Source organism: Oncorhynchus keta, chromosome 32 (assembly GCF_023373465.1).
Source record: "Oncorhynchus keta strain PuntledgeMale-10-30-2019 chromosome 32, Oket_V2, whole genome shotgun sequence".
Taxonomy (NCBI): Eukaryota; Metazoa; Chordata; class Actinopteri; order Salmoniformes; family Salmonidae; genus Oncorhynchus; species Oncorhynchus keta.
Genome location: NC_068452.1, coordinates 22,635,555 through 22,656,444, shown reverse-complemented (window position 1 = coordinate 22,656,444; position 20,890 = coordinate 22,635,555). Strand labels below are relative to the sequence as shown.

The 20,890-nt window shown below is 40.9% G+C and overlaps 1 protein-coding gene across 1 annotated transcript in view; it reads left to right on the top strand.

The window, feature by feature from the left end:
* The first annotated feature begins 723 nt into the window (after positions 1-723).
* Positions 724-20,890, top strand: part of LOC118384511 (protein tweety homolog 3-like) — a 72,120-nt gene continuing 51,953 nt past the window's right edge. Inside the window, exon 1 of the mRNA XM_035771111.2 lies at positions 724-1,813. Within this exon, the coding sequence (XP_035627004.1) occupies positions 1,688-1,813 (126 nt within the window). The 5' untranslated portion in view covers positions 724-1,687. The remainder of the gene's footprint in view (positions 1,814-20,890) is intronic.

Below are 20,890 nucleotides of genomic sequence, written 5' to 3'. Positions count from 1 at the left end.
TAAACGTAAATGCTTCCTTTGTAAATTATGTCTCAGTGTTGGAGTGTGCCCCTGGCTGTCAAAAATAATAATAAAAAGGAAATTGTGCCATCTGGTTTGCTAAATATACAAAATTTGATCTATAGCATTTACTTTTATTTTGTACTTTTACTCAAGTAATATTTTAATGGGTTACTTTCACTTTTACTTGAGTCATGTTATATTAAGGTAGCTTTACTCAAGTATGACAATCGAGTACTTTTTCCACCTTTGCCTAACCACAACTTGATTTGAAAAAGACTCTAGCCAAATAAATCAAAGAACATCTCTTTGAGGACCAGTGCACCAAATCTATTTATTGGATATTGATATAGAAATGTGTATATGATTACATTGGGTTCAGATGGTCTACAAGTCTATTTTGGGTTCAGATGGTCTAAAAGTTTGAAGGGTGATTTGTCTCCTCCAATAGATCCCGAAGGAGTGAAAAAAAAACAGTCAAATAATTAGCAGGACCCTAAATTGATAATTACAAAAATGTTGATATTGTACAGTATGTGTCATAATGATTTCCTGGATAGAGCCCAATAGTTTGTTCATTTGTCCCTTTACTCAGCAGGTCGACTTGATAACTCGCTCTTACTCAAAATATGCCTGGGTGTGTGCAGCTTCACCATTTTGCCACCAGAGGCCACTAGACACAAATCATTTGCAACGAGATAGCGGCGCTGCGCGAGGAGTGGGGTTGTTGTGGGTGCGAGCGGGACTGCAATCTGCATCGGATGGTTTCGAGGTTGCAGCGTCGTAGTCCCCTGAACAGTTCACCGAATCGTTGTTTATCTTTAGTGAATGAACGGGAATTGTCCACTTTAAACTACTTTGCAATACAGTAAAAGACTTGGTCACAATCAAAGCATTTAGGAAAATTGAAGAAAAGACAAAGGGCGCAAATGGAACTGGAGCAACCACGGACGGAGCACGGATATATTCGCTAAGCTAGTTAGCAAGCCAACTAGCCTGCTGCTAACTTGATACATTGGAACACGAGTAACAATCAACTGGCTATGACTGATAACGAGGAAAGGACAGTCAAATTATAATCTAGAATGAATTATTGAGAATCAAATCAAATGTTTTAGCTACGCATTTTTTCTTACGAAAGTATTTGCATGGAATGGATGCGTTCTGTAGAATTGCTCAACAACAATAGTTAGCCGGCTAGCTAGCTACGGTTACTTGCATGTTGAGTTGGGAAGCTATCCCGTTAGCAAAATAACGTTACGTCATCTGTACAGTAGTTAACCAGACGGACAGGCAACTACAATAAGGTGGATGGACTGTCATCTGCGTGGGGGTGTTCGTGAAGTTAACGTTAACTGGGTAGCCTATTCCTCCTTCAGATTTTTTGACACAGTTTAGTATTACACATGACAGAAGTGAACATGGTAGTGTTATATGACAATGGATATAGTTAGCTACCCGTTTGTTAGTACCGTAGGGAAGAAGTGACAACCGATATCTCAGGTACAGTTTAACGTTGGACCACAATGCATTAGGTCTGACGTTCTGCTTTCGGACATAGGAATCTCTTTGGTTTTGCTGGACCGCTTGCTAACAATAACTTTATGACGCGGGCTCAGTCCATTATTTCATTTTTGACTGACCACACAGATCACAGTTTCCCTAAAGCGTCCACAGCCCTCATACCATGGCAGCGGTTGTCAACTACTCACCGCCGTGGTGGGTCAACCTGCTACACCGACTCCCTCATTTCAACCTTCAATTCGAACAGACGAGCAGCGATTTTCGCCCGGAGGACTCGTCATATCAACAGGTAACTTTATGACATACACTTACTTGAACTGTGTATGTGTGTCTTGTGAATCAGAAGCAATACATGTCTGTCAAACATTATATGTTTGTAAACAAAGGAGTTGCCAGTGGGTTGCTGTTGTTTGATGTATGATACTATTCTGGGATGATGCAATTGATTGAGGATTTTGGGGAGTTGAACAAATGGGGCAGGCATCAGCACAGACCAATGCAATGTTATACCCCGGTGCATTGACAATGCCTATTAAACTTGTTTGGTGCAGAGCCTTTGCAAGAGTACTCAAGACTCCTTATTAACTGTGGTTCCCTAGGCGTGATACAGTACATAGACCTAGTCCCTACTGAGACTGGAGGGGTGACTGACAACTACTTTTGCAGGCTATATTTCTCAAACTGTTGTCAGGTTGATTTCCCATTGCAGAAATAGCCACTGTTACCTTCTGACAAGACATGACATGTATGGATTCGAGGGATGGGTGGAGATGGACTAAAGACAGTGGTCTTTAAACCGAGTTATAACAGGGATCCCATATTTCATAAATTGCAGCATAATCACAGCTATTCATCTAGATCTGGTTCTCCTAATTAAGTGTGTGTGTGAGGGGGAGCATAATGCCCATTTACTGTGTGGCTGTTATGGCTTTGGCCTGTGCAACGGCAAACAAACTGGACATTTTAAGTTAGCTAAAATGGGGATTTCCAAAATGAGCTTGTCTGCTTCCAAAGTGTATGGAGGAGGATGAGATTAACAGATGGCTTCCCCTTCCCTGTCAGCTGCTGTGGGTATCACGACAGTTGTCACAACAGGCACAAAAAAAGGGCTGTGTCTCCTGGCACTGTGTGTGACTGTCTGTTGAGTGCTCAGGGAGAAGCGAGATTGCCAGAGCTGCTCATTCACAGCTTCTAGGACCAAGATAACCTGTCAGTTATCCGACTTAATACTGGGCCGTGGGCCTGCTGACCAAACACTTCATCCAGCCTACACATCTTAACCCCAGATTAAGTCATGCTGATGGAATTGAATTTACTATCCTAGACCTACAGAAGTTATTTCTCAAATTTCTTGAGGTGACTGTCCTAACCAAAGCAAGCTGTGGGCCATGTCAGTGTGAATGAGACTCAGTCATGTCTGTAATGTGCCATGCAGTCATGTCTGTAATGTGCCATGTGTTCGCTGATGATTAGTCTGTTAGGCATTATTTGCATTCTTGTCACACTAACTCTGTTCCTCAGGAGACAGAGCCCGGCATCAATAGGTCATTAACTTCTTGCGTCGAGCCATCCCGGATCCGGTATCGTGACTACAGCCTCAAGCTCATTACCATAATGCAACGTTAACTAAAATCGCAGATTAATTTCATTTCATTTATTTGCTCTCAAGCTTAGCCTTTTGTTAACAACACTGTCATCTCAGATTTTCAAAATATGCTTCTCAACCATTGCAAAACAAGCATTTGTGTAACAGTATTGATAGCTAACGTAGCATTTAGCATAGCATTTAGCGTTAGCATTCAGCAGGCAACATTTACACAAAAACAGAAAAGCATTCAAATAAAATAATTTACCTTTGAAGAACTTCAGATGTTTTGAATGAGGACTCTCAGATAGCAAATATTCAGTTTTTCCTGAAAGATTATTTGTTTAGGATAAATCGCTCCGTTTTCTGCGTCATGTTTAGCTACGAAAAAAAACCTGTATTCAGGATTGTGTAAATCTATCCGCAAGCTCATTAGCATAACACAACGTTAACTATTCATGAAAATCGCAAATGAAATGAAATTTATCTATTTGCTCTCAAGCTTAGCCTTTTGTTAACAACACTGTCATCTCAGATTTTCAAAATATGCTTCTCAACCATTGCAAAACAAGCATTTGTGTAACAGTATTGATGGCTAACGTACCATTTAGCATTAGCATTCAGCATGCAACATTTTCCACAAAAACCAGAAAAGAATTCAAATAAAATCATTTACCTTTGAAGAACTTCAGATGTTTTCAATGAGGAGACTCTGTTAGATAGCAAATGTTCCGTTTTTACATTTTTTTTTATTTGTGTCGACTAATCGCTCCGTTTTGTTCATCACATTTGGGGAGTGAAAAAAAAATATATATATATTAAGTCATTAAAACACAAACTTTTTTCGAAATTAACTCCATAATATTGACAGAAACGATGTTTAGAATCAATCCTCAAGGTGTTTTTCACATATCTATCGACGATAAAATCCATCGTGGCATTTTACTTTCTCTTCTGAAGAAATGGAACGCGCATGGACCTACAGATTACGCACACAGGACACCGGGCAGGTAAATGTAGTCTCTTATGGTCAATCGTCCAATGATATGCCTACAAACACGTCACAATGCTGCAGACACCTCGGAGAATAGACAGAAACCGCAGGCTCATTCCTGGCGCATTCACAGCCATATAAGGAGACATTGGAACACAGCGCCTTCAGAATCTGGGGCATTTCCTGTATGAAACTTCATCTTGGTTTCGCCTGTTGCATTAGTTCTGGGGCACTCACAGATAATGTCTTTGCAGTTTTGGAGACGTCAGAGTTTTGTCTTTCCAAGGCTGTCAATTCCATGCATAGTCTAGCATCTTTTCGTGACAAAATATTGTGCTTAAAACGGGCACATCTTTTTATCCAATAATGACATAGCGCCCCCATAGCGTATGACATTTGACCTGAGGTTGTGATCCCCAAGGTCTTCTGGCTGCCTGATTTTTATGTTTTAGTTACTTAGCAAATGCTCTTATCCAGAGTGACTTAAAGTTCATCTTAAAGAAGAATTTCACTATTTAGAACCATAATCTGTATTTTTTTATGTAAATGGCATGTTAATGAAGGTTCCAGACAGATTTATTAGCAATTTCACTTGATTTTGAGAAACTTATCCCACCAGCAACTTCCTGAGCCTTATTCTTGAGTTACAAGGCATCCAGAAAACATGAACTGATGCTCCAAATACATCCTACAAACGCCAAAGCTCTCAGTATCCTGATGCAGGTCTTTAGATGTTGTACACATGACATTTTGTCATACTGAACTTTATCCACAACTTTATAATATATATTTTTAACACGAGCGATCATTTCTAGCGTGCACATATTGGCGTGCATGCGTTTACTTCCTTGTTCCTCTCGCTTCTGCCTATACCTCAGTGACTACTGCACACCTATAAGTTAATGGGTGTGTTTCATAAACACACTAGCCAGTCCACAACAACGTGTCCACTGTAAACGCAGAGCTGCTAGCTAGCTGCTGGTCGCTAATCTACCGAGCAAGATAATTATTTGTTGTTTTTTGCTATGCTACCAACACGTCTGACTAGACAATATGATGAAATGTTTGAATTTGCAGGCGAGCCTTATTTATTTGAAGTTGCATACACAGACGAAGAGCTTCAACAGATTGAGGATGACAGAGAAAGGGGAGGGTGAGACGGAGCAGGCAGGGGCTCAGGCAGATATTCAACCAGCAGCTGAGATGGGACTGAGGACCTCTGGGAACTGGTGGTATACCGCTGAAGACAAGTGTCTTTGCTGCACGGAGTTGGACCTGCTTATACCAGCTTTGGAAAATCTATACTGAACAACAATATAAATGTAAATGTCAACATTTTTACTGAGTTACAGTTCATATAAGAAAATCAGTCAATTGAAATAAATACATTTGGCCCTAATCTATGGATTTCACATGACTAGGCAGCAGCGTAGCCATGGGTGGCCAATCAATCAGAATACGTTTTTCCCCACAAAGGGACTTTATTAAAGATAGAAACACTCCTCAGTTTCATCAGCTGTTTGGGTGGCTGGTCTCAGATGATCCCGCAGGGGAAGAAGCTGGATGTGGAGGTCCTGGGCTGTCGTGGTTACACGTGGTCTGCGGTTGTGAGGCCGGTTGGATGTGTGGTTGTGAAGCCGGTTGGACATATGGCCAAATTCTCTAAAACAATGTTGGAGGTAGCTTATGGTAGAGAAATAAACATTAAATTCTCTGTCAACAGATCTGGTGGACATTCCTGTAGTCAGCATGTCAATTGCACCCTCCCTCAACTTGAGACGTGTGGCATTGTGTTATGTGACACAACTGCACATTTTAGTGTCCCTTTATTTTCCGAAGCACAATGGGCACCTGTTCAATTCTTCATATGCACAAAAAGCTTATTTCTCTCATTCTGTCCACAAATTTGTTTTACGTCCCTGTTAGTGAGCATTTCTCCTTTGCCAAGATCATCCATCGACCTGACAGGTGTGGCATATCAAGAAGCTGATTAAACAGCATGATCATTACACAGGTGCACCTTGATGGGATCCTGAGGCCCATTGTCGTGCCATTCATCTGCCGCCATCACCTCATGTTTCAGCATGATAATGCACGGCCTCATGTGAACAGATCCTTTCGACAATTCCTGAAAGCTGAAAATGTCCCCAGTTTTAGCCTGCATACTCACCTTCAACGCCGATACCGATTATTGGATGACCCAAAAAAAAAACGATACCGATTAATCGGTCGATTTTTATTTTATTTCTAATAATGACAATTACAACAATACTGAATGAACACTTATTTTAACTTAATATAATAATAATAATATAATAATAAAATCAATTTAGCCTCAAGTAAATAATGCAAAAACAAAGTGTTGGAGAAGAAAGTAAAAGTGCAATATGTGCTATGTAAGAAAGCTAACGTTTCAGTTCCTTGCTCAGAACATGAGAACATATGAAAGCTGGTGGTTCCTTTTAACATGAGTTTTCAATATTCACAGGTAAGAAGTTTTAGGTTGTAGTTATTATAGGAATTATAGGACTATTTCCCTATATACCGTTTGTATTTCATTAACCTTTGACTATTGGATGTTCTTATATGCACTTTAGTATTGCCAGTGTAACAGTATAGCTTCCGTCCCTCTAGTTAGCGCACGCTAACTAGCTAGCCATTTCACTTCGGTTACACCAGCCTCATCTCGGGAGTTGATAGGCTTGAAGTCATAAACAGCGCAATGCTTGACGCACCACGAAGAGCTGCTGGCAAAACGCACGAAAGTGCTGTTTGAATGAATGTTTACGCGCCTGCTTCTGCCTACCACCGTTCAGTCAGATACTTAGATACTTGTATGCTCAGTCAGATTATATGCAACGCAGGACACACTAGATAATATCTAGTAATATCATCAACTAGTGATTATGATTGATTGTTTTTTATAAGATAAGTTTAATGCTAGCTAGCAACTTACCTTGGTTTACTGCATTCGCGTAACAGGCAGTCTCCTTGTGGAGTGCAATGAGAGAGAGGCAGGTCGTTATTGCGTTGGACTAGTTAACTGTAAGGTTGCAAGATTGGATCCCCCGAGCTGACAAGGTGAAAATCTGTCGTTCTGCCCCTGAACAAGGCAGTTAACCCACCGTTCCTAGGCTGTCATTGAAAATAAGAATGTTTTCTTAACTGACTTGCCTAGTTAAATAAAGGTATTTAAAAAAAAAAAAACGGCAAATCGGCACCCAAAAATACCGATTTCCGATTGTTATGAAAACTTTAAATCGGCCCTAATTAATCGGCCATTACGATTAATCGGTCGACCTCTACTCTGGATCGATGTGTATGACATTGTGTTCCAGTTCCCGCCAATATCCAGCAACTTCAATGGCAACAGCTGTTGAAGAGGATTGGGACAGCATTCCACAGGTCACAATCAACAGCCTGGTCAACTCTATGCGAAAGGAGATGTGTCATGCTGCATGAGGCAAATGGTGGTCACACCAGGTACTGACTGGTTTTCTGATCCAAGCACCCACCTTTTTTTTTTTCTTGGTATCTGACCAACAGAGATCTGTATTCCCAATCATGTGAAATCCATAGATTAGAGCCTAATTTTAAATGACTGATTTCTTTATATGTACTGTAATTCAGTAAAATCTTTAAAATTTTTGCATTTATATTTGTTCAGTATACATCTCCTCTGCCTAAATGTTCTTATGTGCTGCAGCAGATTGTTAGATGTGCGGGGGTGTAGAGCACTATAGGCTATGGCACTAGTAAAAATCATCTTTGATGTGTGGACTTTCTTTTAAACAAAACATGTTTTCATTGCTTGCTAGTAATTATATAAATCAATCTTTAAAAAAAAACGTTTGGATGAGTCTGACTATTCACTCCTTATTTGACAGCAGTCAACAAGGTTGTTCTGGCTCTGAGGAAGCTGATTTAGTTGATCTCGTCACGAACGAGCATCATTTATTTCCCCTTATAAATTGTTTAGGGTGTTCATGTTTCCACGTATATCTAGTAATTCATTTCTTCTAAATGTATATACTGTTGCTTCCTCTTTTTGCCAGTGTCATGGTATTTACTGTGCGCAAGGCTAATAATTATGTGTCGCGGAAATGTTTGGTCGAGTTGCATTGTTTCATTTCAGTTTCATATTTAACTGCAGTAATTTACCATTTTGCAATCCTCCCAGTGGATGCAATGTTTGTTTATTTCCATATTGTAATGCGTCCTGTGTTTTGAGGTTATGTGTGTCTCGGAACTCCATGTCTTGTCGGTTTTCTCTGTGCATAATGGGAGCGCAGCTCCATAAGTAATATGTTTTGCCTCCTGTTGGCCTGCAGAACTATTGTTATGAATTGTGTATTCATTAATGGAAAGTATTCCCGCATATTATTTAGACAGAATGTTAATGTAGGTATAATGAGGATGTCTGTTACATGATTTAATATGCCATATTTGGGTTAATGGTATGGTTCATAGGTAGGGGCCATAGGTATAAAGGTACCTGTTTCACCTGTGAGCTTCAGTTATGTTGTAGCTCTGCTATGTGCTCTGTATGGGGCGGCTGTCCATAGTCTGGTATACCCCAACCTGCTATAGTTGGTTTGGCAGGGTAGGCCTGATTTGAGGCTTAGGTTTTTGATTCATATTCAAACCTGTATTTTAAGTCTGTTCATTTTGTAAATACCTTTTAGTAGGTTATGTACATTTTCATTGGATTTTGTCATTCACTGGGAATTACCTTTCACTGTTACTAAGCTGGACACTATTTTGCACTTGATCTTGCTGCCTGCTACTGACTGCCCTTAAGGCTGCTCCAACATCTGGTCCCCATGACATGTGCCTAATGTTGTGTCAAATGGACAATGAATGCACCAATCCTCTCCAACTTGGCATAGTATAGTTTGATATGGAATATTTTCTTAATTTATAGACTAATCAACGGTGGTCAGCACCGGTCCTGGCCGATATGCCGCGGAACATTTAAAAGAAATGCCGCTCTCCTATACTCGCAAAGTAGAATAGTAGCCTAGGCTATACGGTGTCGGCCTGCAATTAACTATTTTATGAATGTCTGTGTAACCCACCGTTTGTAAAACAGGCAATTTTCCGTTAATTTATTTAATCATTATTTTACTGCTCATTCTCGGAGTGGAAAAGTTGTTTGCAGATTTCAAAACCTCCTTTGCTTGTGAGAAACAACTTTTGGTTTATTTCCTAACATATTTTACATGCTCCATATGAGCATGTGTCTGGTTTCTCTGTCCTGTTAATGTTGACGGAGCACGCATAGAAGTACCTGGCTTGCTTCTCGCAAATGTAAAATGTAGGAAAGTGGCCAGCTGGGCTTCTCAGTTTTTCTTCACCTCACACAGTAAGTCAACGAAGTCCGTTTTTTTTTTAAAATACATTTTTTACATCCATTCAAATTTATAGTAGTTCCTCACAGTATTTAAAAACTCTTTCCAACACTTTCCCCCTCGATAATCCGCATCGCTGATAAATAGGCTATGGACATGTTGCATGTATTCGTTTCTATTTTAATGATGGTCAATTTTAATCTTCATACTATAGCATAGATTTCCCCGTTCATACGCTAATTGTCAATTCATTATCTTATACTCTGCTTTCCAGAAAGTAAAGGTAGGCCTAGGTTTTTTAATACGTTTTAAGGAAAGGAGAAATACTTGCTCTTGTATCTGACATACGCTAGTGGCTTTGATTGACGGGTGCTTTTACGGGGTTGTGAGTACGTTGATTCTCTGTATAGGCCTATATGTCCATTCAGAAAGTTTCCTAAAGAAGCCTGTCTGGACTCCATCTCCTTAATAAGAGTCAAACCCTCCTGTCTTGATTTAATCTTGTAAACGGTCTGTTTTCGGTAGCTTAAGCTACATTATTTCTCTCATTACAGCGTTCTCTCTTTGAAGAACATATGCCACTGCCATTGAATGACCGCAGCAGCAGGGTTTGTGGCATGTGACTATTTCGGGAAAGGTTTGAGAACACATCGGACTTCGCTTGAATGGATTTGTGCATCAAAATAATAGGATCTGTATTAGAAAATGTTATATGCAGAAAAGCCAACAGACACGGACGGGGTAGGCATATATCATTATTTTGACTTGTTATTGTTGTGTCAATACAAAAATGTGACGGTTCCTCTCCAAACTGGTATTTCTTCATTTGTTGAGTAATATTTATAAGTAAGAGCAGGAGTCAGTATCAGCTACAATCTGGGCCTTGTGTCTGGTCTTGGAACACTAGATATGTTCTTGGGTGGTCGTGTTGGAAGTTGAACATTGGAGAGCGGGTCCTTGTACACCGCTGTCTTGTCCTCCCGTCTTTTCAGCACAGCCTTACCAGGTCCATCCGGAAAGTCTGTTTTGTTGGGTCGTAAATGTTTGGGGGGGGAGAACCATAATGTACCTGGGTGTGCCTGAGAAGAAATGAAACCCCAATCAGCAATTTTCTCACATCCGCATAAGATTTACACACTAAGTCTACCTCTTGTCTACCTTCCCTAAAAATAAGATTACAAAGTATGCACAATGACAGTAACAAGTATTACAGGAAAGAGTGACATGGTGTTACTTTCAAGTCTACAAAGACATGAAAACAATGACAATGTGATTAGCTTCTCCCTAACCCTAGACAATGTCTCCATAGAATCCATGACCTCTCCGTTATATAATCCATGACCTGTCCATTGCAAAACCATCACATTTTACCTGCATCAGTGGTTGCCTGTCAGGTGTTGTTGTCAGGGGCTACAACAAAAATGTGTGATGTGGGGGTTACTCGTGAACCAGAGTTGGGGAAACACTGATCTCAGGTGTACGGTGCAAATTCGAACACGTTATAATCCGAAAAGCTTGTGAGAGTACATTGTAATGCACTCAATTGTGGTGCAGCTTAATGGGTTGGTTCTGGCTGACATGGAGCAGTGGTCAATTAACTTTAGGTTTCCTGTGACATAAAAACCCCCATAAGCAACAAGACGACAATGCCAAATCAGTCTTTTATACATAAACTCAGCAAAAAAAGACATCTTCTCACTGTCAACTGTTTATTTTCAGCAAACTTAATGAAGCTAGGGGGCACTATTTTTATGTTTGGAAAAATAACGTTCCCAAAGTAAACAGCCTATTTCTCTAGACCAGATGCTAGAATATGCATATAATTGACAGCTTAGGATAGAAAACACTCTAAAGTTTCCAAAACTGTAAAAAATATTGTCTTTGAGTATAACAACTGATATTGCAGGCAAAAGCCTGAGAAAAATCCAATCAGGAAGTGACTCTTATTTTGAAACCTCTGTGTTCCTATGCATCCCTATTGACCATTGAAAGCGATATCAACCAGATTCCGTTTTCTATGGCTTCCCTAAGGTATCTACTGCCTTTAGACATATTTTCAGGCCTTTATTTTGAAGAATGAGCGTGAACGACCACATTGCGTAAGTGGTCAGGTGGGGGCTCTGAGTGATTTTTGTGCAAAAGAGAGAGGCGGCCATTGTTCCTCCCGGTCCTAGTGAAAAGCCAACTGTCCCGGTTGATATATTATCCAATAGATATTTGAAAAACACCTTGATGATTGATTATAAAAAAACGTTTGGCATAACGCACCAAACTAACGGAGGTATTTGGATATAAAAATATCTTCATGGAACAAAAGGAACATTTGCTGTCTAACTGGGAGTCTCGTGAGTGAAAACATCCGAAGATCATCAAAGGTAAATGGTTAATTTTTATTGCTTTTCTGATTTTCGTGACCAAGCTTCCTGATGCTAAGTGTACATAATTCTATGCTAGGCTATCGATAAACTTACACAAACACTTGTATTGCTTTCGCCTGTAAAGCATAATTTCAAAATCTGAGACAACAGGGTGATTAACAAAAGGCTTCGCTATATTTCACTTGTGATTTCATGAATATGAATATTTTCTAGTAATATTTTTTGACTGTTGCGCTATGCTATTCAGCGGTTGCTGATGACAAATATACCGGATCTGGGATGAGTAGTTCTAAAAGGTTTTAAAATATGTAAATATTTGTATGAACATAACGGGATTCAACAACTGAGACATAAACTGAACAGGTTCCACAGACATGTGACTAACTAATGGATTAATGGGTCCCTGAACAAAGGGGGGGGGGGGTCAAAATCAAAAGTAACAGGCCGTATCTTATGTGGCCACCAGCTGCATTAAGTACTGCAGATTTGCCAATTCTTGCTGTGAGAATGTTACCCCACTCTTCCACCAAGGCACCTGCAAGTTCCCAGACATTTCTGGGGGGGAATGTCCCTAGCCCTCACTCTCCGATCCAACAGGTCACAGGTGTGCTCAATGGGATTGAGATCCAGGCTCTTCGCTGGCCATGGCAGAACACTGACATTCCTGTCTTGCAGGAAATCACGCACAGAAAGAGCAGTATGGCTGGTGGCATTGTCATGCTGGAGGGTCATGTCATGATGAGCCTGCAGGAAGGGTACCACATGAGGGAGGTGGATGTCTTCCCTGGAACGGACACCGTTAAGATTGCCTGCAATGACAACAAGCTCAGTCTGATGATGCTGTGACAACACCGCCCCAGACCATGACGGACCCTCCACCTCCAAATCGATATCGCTCCAGAGTACAGGTCTCGGTGTAACGCTCATTCCTTTGACGATAAACGCGAATCCAACCATCACCCCTGGTGAGACAAAACCGCGACTCGTCAGTGAAGAGCACTTTTTACCAGTCCTGTCTGGTCCAGCGACGGTGGTTTGTGCCCATAGGCGACGTTGTTGCCTGTGATATCTGGTAGGCTTGTTGTAAGGCAGGTCCTCACAAGCCCTCAGTCCAGCCTCTCTCAGCCTATTGCGGACAGTCTGAGCACTGATGGAGGGATTGTGCGTTCCCTGTGTAACTCTGGCAGTTGTTGCCATCCTGTACCTGTTCAGCAGGTGTGATGTTCAGATGTACCGATCCTGTGCAGGTGTTGTTACACGTGGTCTGCCACTGCGAGGATCAGCTGTCCATCCTGTCTCACAGTACGGGCATTGCAATTTATTGCCCTGGCCACTTCTGCAGTCCTCATACCTCCTCCTACCTGCCTAAGGCACGTTCACACTGATGAGCAGGAACCCTGGGCATCTTTCTTTTGTTGTTTTTCAGAGTCAATAGAAAGGCCTCTTTTTAGTTTCCTAAGTTTTCATAACTGTGACCTTAATTGCCTACCATCTGTAAGTTGTTAGTGTCTTAATGACCATTCCACAGGTGCATGTTGATTAATTGTTTATGGTTCATTGAACAAGCATGGAAAACAGTGTTTAACCTCTCCAGGGTAGGTGAGACGGTAGCATCCCACCTCTTCAACAGCCAGTGAAACTGCAGGGCGCCAAATTCAAAACGACAGAAATCCCATAATTAAAATTCCTGAAACATACATGTATTTTACACCATTTTAAAGATACACTTGTTGTAAATCCAGCCACAGTGTCCGATTTCAAAAAGGCTTTACGACGAAAGTAAACCAAACGATTATGTTAGGTGAGTGCCTATTCACAGAATAACACAGCCATTTTTCCAGCCAAAGAGAGGATTCACAAAAAGCAGAAATATAGATAAAAATGAATCACTAACCTTTCATGATCTTCATCAGATGACACTCATAGGACTTCATGTTACACAATACATGTACGTTTTGTTCGGTAAAGTTAATATTTATATCCCAAAATCTGAGTACATTTGCCCCTTACGTTCAGAAATTCCAAACCATCCTTTGATTTTGCAGAGAGCCAGATCAATTTACAGGAATACTCATATTAAACATTGCTAAAAGATACAACTGTTGTGCATGGAATTTTAGATGCACTTCTCCTTAATGCAACCACAGTGTCAGATTTCAAAAAAGCTTTACGGAAAAAGCAAAAATGTCGGCGCTCAGAGCCCAATCAAGACACAAATATATCCACCATATTATGCAGTCAACAAAATTCATAAATAGCATCATAAATCTTCACTTACCTTTGCTGATCTTCGTCGGAATGCACTCCCAGGACTCCCACTTCCACAAGAAATGTTCGTTTGTTCGGTAATGTCCATTTTATGTCCAAATAGTTACTTTTGTTAGCGCATTTGGTAAACAAATCCAAAGTCACGAAGCGTGTTCACTGAAAGCAGACGAAATGTCAAAGTTCAGTAACAGTCAGTACAAACATGTCAAATGATGTATTGAATCAATCTTTAGGATGTTTTTAACATAAATCTTAAATCATGTTCCAACCGGGGAATTCCATTGTCTTCAGAAGTGCAATGAACGCGCATGGTCAGAGCATGGTCAGCTCATGGCAGATCTTACTCATTCCCTTCTCCTTCGGCCCCACTTCACAGTAGAAGCATCAGACAAGGTTCTAAAGACTGTTGACGTCTAGTGGAAGCCTTAAGAAGTGCAACATACCAATATCCCACTGTATCTTCAATAGGAGCTGAGTTGAAAATAGACCAACCTCAGATTTCCCACTTCCTGGTTGGATTTTTTTCTCAGGTTTTTGCCTGTCATATGAGTTCTGTTATATTCACAGACATCATTAAAACATTTTTAGAAACTTGTGTTTTCTATCCAAATCTACTAATAATATGCATATTCTAGCTTTTATGGCTTTGTAGCAGGCCATTTACTCTGTGCATGCTTTTCATCCGGACATGAAAATACTGCCACCTACCCCAAAGAAGTTAAACCCTTTCAATGAAGATCAGTGAAGTTATTTAGATTTTTACAAATTATATTTGAAAGACTGGGTCCTGAAAAAGGGACATGTCTATAAGTGAAAGCATTATTGCTAAATCTTTTGATAAGCAGTGATCTGATAACTACATACAGTGGGGCAAAAAAGTATTTAGTCAGCCACAAATTATGCATGTTCTCCCACTTAAAAAGATGAGAGGCCTATAATTTTCATCATAGGTACACTTCAACTATGACAGACAAAATGAGGGAGAAAAATTCAGAAGATCACATTGTAGGATTTTTAATGAATTTATTTGCAAATTATGGTGGAAAATAAGTATTTCCAAATGCCTGGAATTGGAAATTGCTCCCAAGGATGAACCAGACTTGTGGAGGTCTACAAAAACAATTCTGAGGTCTTGGCTGATTTCTTTAGATTTTTTCCCCCATGATGTCAAGCAACAAGGCACTGAGTTTGAAGGTAGGCCTTGAAATACATGCACAGGTACCACTCCAAATGACTCGAATTATGTCAATTAGCCTATCAGAAGCTTCTAAAGCCATAACATCATTTTCTGGAATTTTCCAAGCAGTTTAAAGGCACGGTCAACTTATTGTATGTTAACTTCTGACCTACTGGAATTGTGATACAGTGAAATAATCTGTCTGTAAACAATTGTTGGAAAAATGACTTGTGTCATGCACAAAGTAGATGTCCTAACCGACTTGCCAAAACTATAGTTTGTTAACCTCTTGCTCCTACCTGGCACGCAGGCGTCCCATCTAGAGCTCTGGAAATGCAAATGCGCTACGCTAAATGCTAATAGTATTAGTTAAAACTCAAAACGTTCATTAAAATACACATGCAGGGTATTGAATTAAAGCTACACTCGTTGTGAATCCAGGCAACAAGTCAGATTTTTAAAATGCTTTTCGGTGAAAGCATGAGAAGCTATTATCTGATAGCATGTAACACCCCAAAAGACCCGCAGGGGACGTAAACAAAATAATTAGCATAGTCGTCGCTACACAAACCGCACAAATAAAATATAAAACATTCATTACCTTTGACCATCTTCTTTGTTGGCACTCCTAGATGTCCCATAATCACTATTGGGTATTTTTTTTCGATTAAATCGGTCCATATATAGCCTAGATATCGATCTATGAAGACTGTGTGATAAACGGAAAAAAATAGCGTTTCATAACGTAACGTCATTTTTTTTAAATTAAAAAAGTAGACGATAAACTTTCACAAAACACTTCTAAATACTTTTGTAATGCAACTTTAGGCATTAGTACACGTTAATAAGCGATAAAATTCATCAGGAGGCGATGTCAATTCTATAGGTGTCTGTCTCGAAAAATGTCTTGGAGAGAGCTCGACTAAAACATCCGGTCGGAGACCGGAGGGAATCGATTCCCTTGATTCGGTTAGACCAAGAATCAAAGCTGAATCAAATGACAAGACTCTAGACAACGTGTGGAAGCTGTAGGCACTGCAACCTCGGCCTCATTTAATTCGGTTCACTTTGAACAATTCCTTGAAGTCGCGCATGGATATTTATTTCCATTTTCAGTGATCAGATTTTCCTGCACTTTTCGATGAAACACGTTCTGTTATAGTCACAGCCATGATTTAACCAGTTTTATAAACGTCTGAGTGTTTTCTATCCACACATACTAATCATATGCATATACTATATTCCTGGCCTGAGTAGCAGGGCGCTGAAATGTTGCGCGATTTTTAACAGAATGTTCGAAAAAGTAGAGGGTCGACTTAACAGGTTAACAAGAAATTTGTGAAGTGGTTGAAAAACAAGTTTTAATGGCTCTGACCTAAGTTTATGTAAACTTATGTATTTATATATTAATGTGTGTATGTACATATCCTCCGTAGGAAATCGGATAGATACTACAATAGGCATGATCATTTAAGTTGACATTGCACATTGGGTGGACCGGCGGCAATCTTTGTGGCACTAATTTTGAAGTAAAAATTACAATTCACTTAAAACGTCAAAGGTGTTGCAGTGGTGTGAAGGGATAGGTCCATTGGTGGTTAAAAAAAAATATTCAATAACAAATTTAGAATTTAGAAAAGTTTGACAAACCTGTTTTGTAAGCTTTTAACAATATTGAACTGAAGTATTTATATTTTCCAGTGATAAAGACATCATTACCTCGCTATTGCCCACCACCAATTTCCACTACCATAGATTTAGAGGTTACGCCAATGAGTGTGTAGTAGAAGATGAGTGAGTGCAGCAGCCCAGTGCAAGCGAGCTGCACAGCTGAAGATTGGGGAGGGGAGAACCATCCTCCTGCACTCTGCAGCATGGCACTTGTTCACAGGGTCAGAATTAATGGATATTCTCAGCTCATTTACTTGAGGGTTTCACTCAACCCTCACTGAAGTAAAATCCACTCTGATGCGCTGATCAGTGACCTTTTTTTCCATTTTTCTCTTTTTAACGGCAAGTGTTAAGAATTTAGTGTTGAAGTGGATTTCAAAATGAGAGATAATTGCCAGTCTGTCGACAGGGTACGACAAAAGCCAGGATTTGTTTCACCCCCCCCCCCCTCACGGGAGTGGGACTGGAGCTCGGTTTGTTTGGGTGTGGGCAGACTGGGGTGAGGAAAGTAGACAGGGCCAGCATGGTTTCAGCCTCCTACTTTGGTTAGAGACCCAGGAGAGAGCCCAGGCTAGCCTGAGGAATGGGAAAATATATATTCTTTAGATTTAGGCCATACTTGGCCACAAATGCCTTTTTTTAAAGTAGGCTACTTTGGTTAAGGCAAGTATGTTGACATCCACACTGCCAATAGCACAGTGAGATTGATGTATGAGAGAACCAATTTTTATGTACCTGGTGTGGTGGAGTGTTTGCCAAAAATGAAATTGTATTTATCCATTTACTTTGTCTTTACGTAGTGTCATCTAATGATGTGCCTTCATGCACAGGAAGTGGAGAAGGGCAACAGGGTGATAATCTGTTATGTCAGCTTGTTCACCTGGTGTGACACAAGACTCCTAGTTGTTACAAGAAACAGGCTGTTTGTCACTGCATATGTCTGCATATGTTCATCAAGCAGTTCATTTTAGATGTGGGGAATTTGACCTGGAAGTGAAACCTGATTGTAATGGACAAAGTGGACAGTTGAGTCAGCACGTGTTATTTTCTCTCTTCCCTTGTCTTGTGATTTGGGTCTGCTATTCTTTCATGGCAATGTGTCCAATTCAAAGCCATACTTAAGTGCCCTTTAATTGAACACATATGGACCACGATTTGCTTTTTTGGTATGTGAAAAACAGAACTCCCATCCCTGAAACTTGAATCACAACAAAACATAAAACAGGGACCATTTCCTTTTCTAGACAATGGGGAGTGAAAATGAAAGAAATCATGACTAAAAGGTAGAGAATGACTTTTAAATTGAAGGTCATTATTAGTCAGCATTGAATTCCCATCATCTTGGATCAGAAGCTGGGAAGATGAGAAGGGGTTGAAACAATGCCAGCATCCTGTTCACAGGATGGTACGGCTCCTCTCCAGACCCTTTGAACTTCACTTAGTCAGACAGTGACAATGACTATTTTCCATTTATTTAACCACTCAAGGTATGAATTTTCTCAACTTGCATTTCAGCATATGTAGTATTTGAAAATGTTTGCGCTGTGTATCCATGAAGTAGTGGTATAATATCACCTTGGTAACACAGATGGCTGCCCAGGAGATGGAGCTCAGTGAGATACTGTAATTTGAGTTCAGATATTGTTTCTCCAGGGTGGGGAAACCGTCTCAATAAAGCGCTTCAATGGAGAGGCCTCTATTCACCAAGAGCCCAGGGGCAGCCCGTTAGGCTGATCTTATTGAAAAATGCATCTGTTTAGAGAACCAGGGTGCCGGTATTTTCCTGTTTAATATATCCGACTACTAGGGGAGGAGAAACTGTCTGGATCAAAATCTGTGTAATTACAATTACAACTCCCAACCTGCATTCCCCCACAGGAATACAAACATGAGCGAGAGGCCTGTGTGAACTACATATGAAGTGCCTGCCCTCTCCCTATGTGCTGCAGGCTGAAGTATGGGACTGGTGCTGGACCTACAGTACTCAGCAATAGACCCGTTTCTCTAGCACAATACTTAACATGTCATCAGGCCGTGAGATGCATTTGATAATAGGTGTTATGCTGTTTCTGTTTGATCATACACTGCTCAAAAAAATAAAGGGAACACTTAAACAACACACTGTAACTCCAAGTCAATCACACTTCTGTGAAATTAAACTGTCCACTTAGGAAGCGACACTGATTGACAATACATTTCACATGCTGTTGTGCAAATGGAATAGACAACAGGTGGAAATTATAGGCAATTAGCAAGACACCCCCAATAAAGGAGCGGTTCTGCAGGTGGTGACCACAGACCACTTCTCAGTTCCTATGCTTCCTGGCTGATGTTTTGGTCACTTTTGAATGCTGGCGGTGCTTTCACTCTAGTGGTAGCATGAGATGGAGTCTACAACCCACACAAGTGGCTCAGGTAGTGCATCTCATCCAGGATGGCACATCAATGCGAGCTGTGGCAAGAAGGTTTGCTGTGTCAGCGTAGTGTCCAGAGCATGGAGGTGCTACCAGGAGATGTGGAGGAGGCTGTAGGAGGGAAACAACCCAGCAGCAAGACCGCTACCTCCGCCTTTGTGCAAGGAGGAGCAGGAGGAGCACTGCCAGAGCCCTGTAAAAAAGACCTCCAGTTGGCCACAAATGTGCATGTGTCTGCTCAAACGGCCAGAAACAGACTCCATGAGGGTGGTAATGAGGGCCCAACGTCCACAGGTGGGGGTTGTGCTTACAGCCCAATACCGTGCAGGACGTTTGGCATTTGCCAGAGAACATCAAGATTGGCAAATTCGCCACTGGCGCCCTGTGCTCTTCACAGATGAAAGCAGGTTCACACTGAGCACATGTGACAGAGTCTGGAGACGCCGTGGAGAACGTTCTGCTGCCTGCAACATCCTCCAGTATGACCGGTTTGGTGGTGGGTCAGTCATGGTGTGGGGTGGCATTTCTTTGTGGGGCCGCACAGCCCTCCATGTGCTCGCCAGAGGTAGCCTGACTGCCAATAGGTAGCGAGATGAGATCCTCAGACCCCTTGTGAGACCATATGCTGGTGCGGTTGGCCCTGGGTTCCTCCTAATGCAAGACAATGGACAATAGACCTCATGTGGCTGGAGTGTGTCAGCAGTTCCTGCAAGAGGATTGATGCTTTGATGCTATGGACTGGCCCGCCCGTTCCCCAGACCTGAATCCAATTGAGCACATCTGGGACATCATGTCTCACTCCATCCACCAACGCCACGTTGTACCACAGACTGTCCATGAGTTGGCGGATGCTTTAGTCCAGGTCTGGGAGGAGATCCCTCAGGAGACCATCCGCCACCTCATCAGGAGCATGCCCAGGCATTGTAGGGAGGTCATACAGGCACGTGGAGGCCACACACACTACTGAGCCTCATTTTGACTTGTTTTAAGGACATTACATCAAAGTTGGATCAGCCTGTAGTGTGGTTTTCCACTTTAATTTTGAGTATGACTCCAAATCCAGACCTCCATGGGTTGATAAATTTGATTTCCATTGATAATTTTAAAGAAAAAAGTATTTAATAAGAATATTTCATTCATTCAGATCTAGGATGTGTTATTTTAGTGTTCCCTTTATTTTTTTGAGCAGTGTATTTACCCTAAACTCGCATTTTTGTTTGCCCGAGCTCTCTTCACCTCTTTCTCTCTCTTTCTTTCTTTTTCTCTCAACTCAATTCAAGGGGCTTCATTGGCACAGGAAACATATGTTAACATTGCCATAGCAAGTGAAGTAGATAATATACAAAAGTGAGAAACTATTCAAATGAACAGTAAACATTACACTCACCGAAGTTCCAAAAGAATAAAGACATTACAAATGTCATACTATATGTTGTAACGATGTACAAATGGTAAAAGTACTCACTCACATTCTCCCTAAGACTTCCAAGGTTCAGCAGATGGGTGCCCTTTCACATCAAAGCTCTAT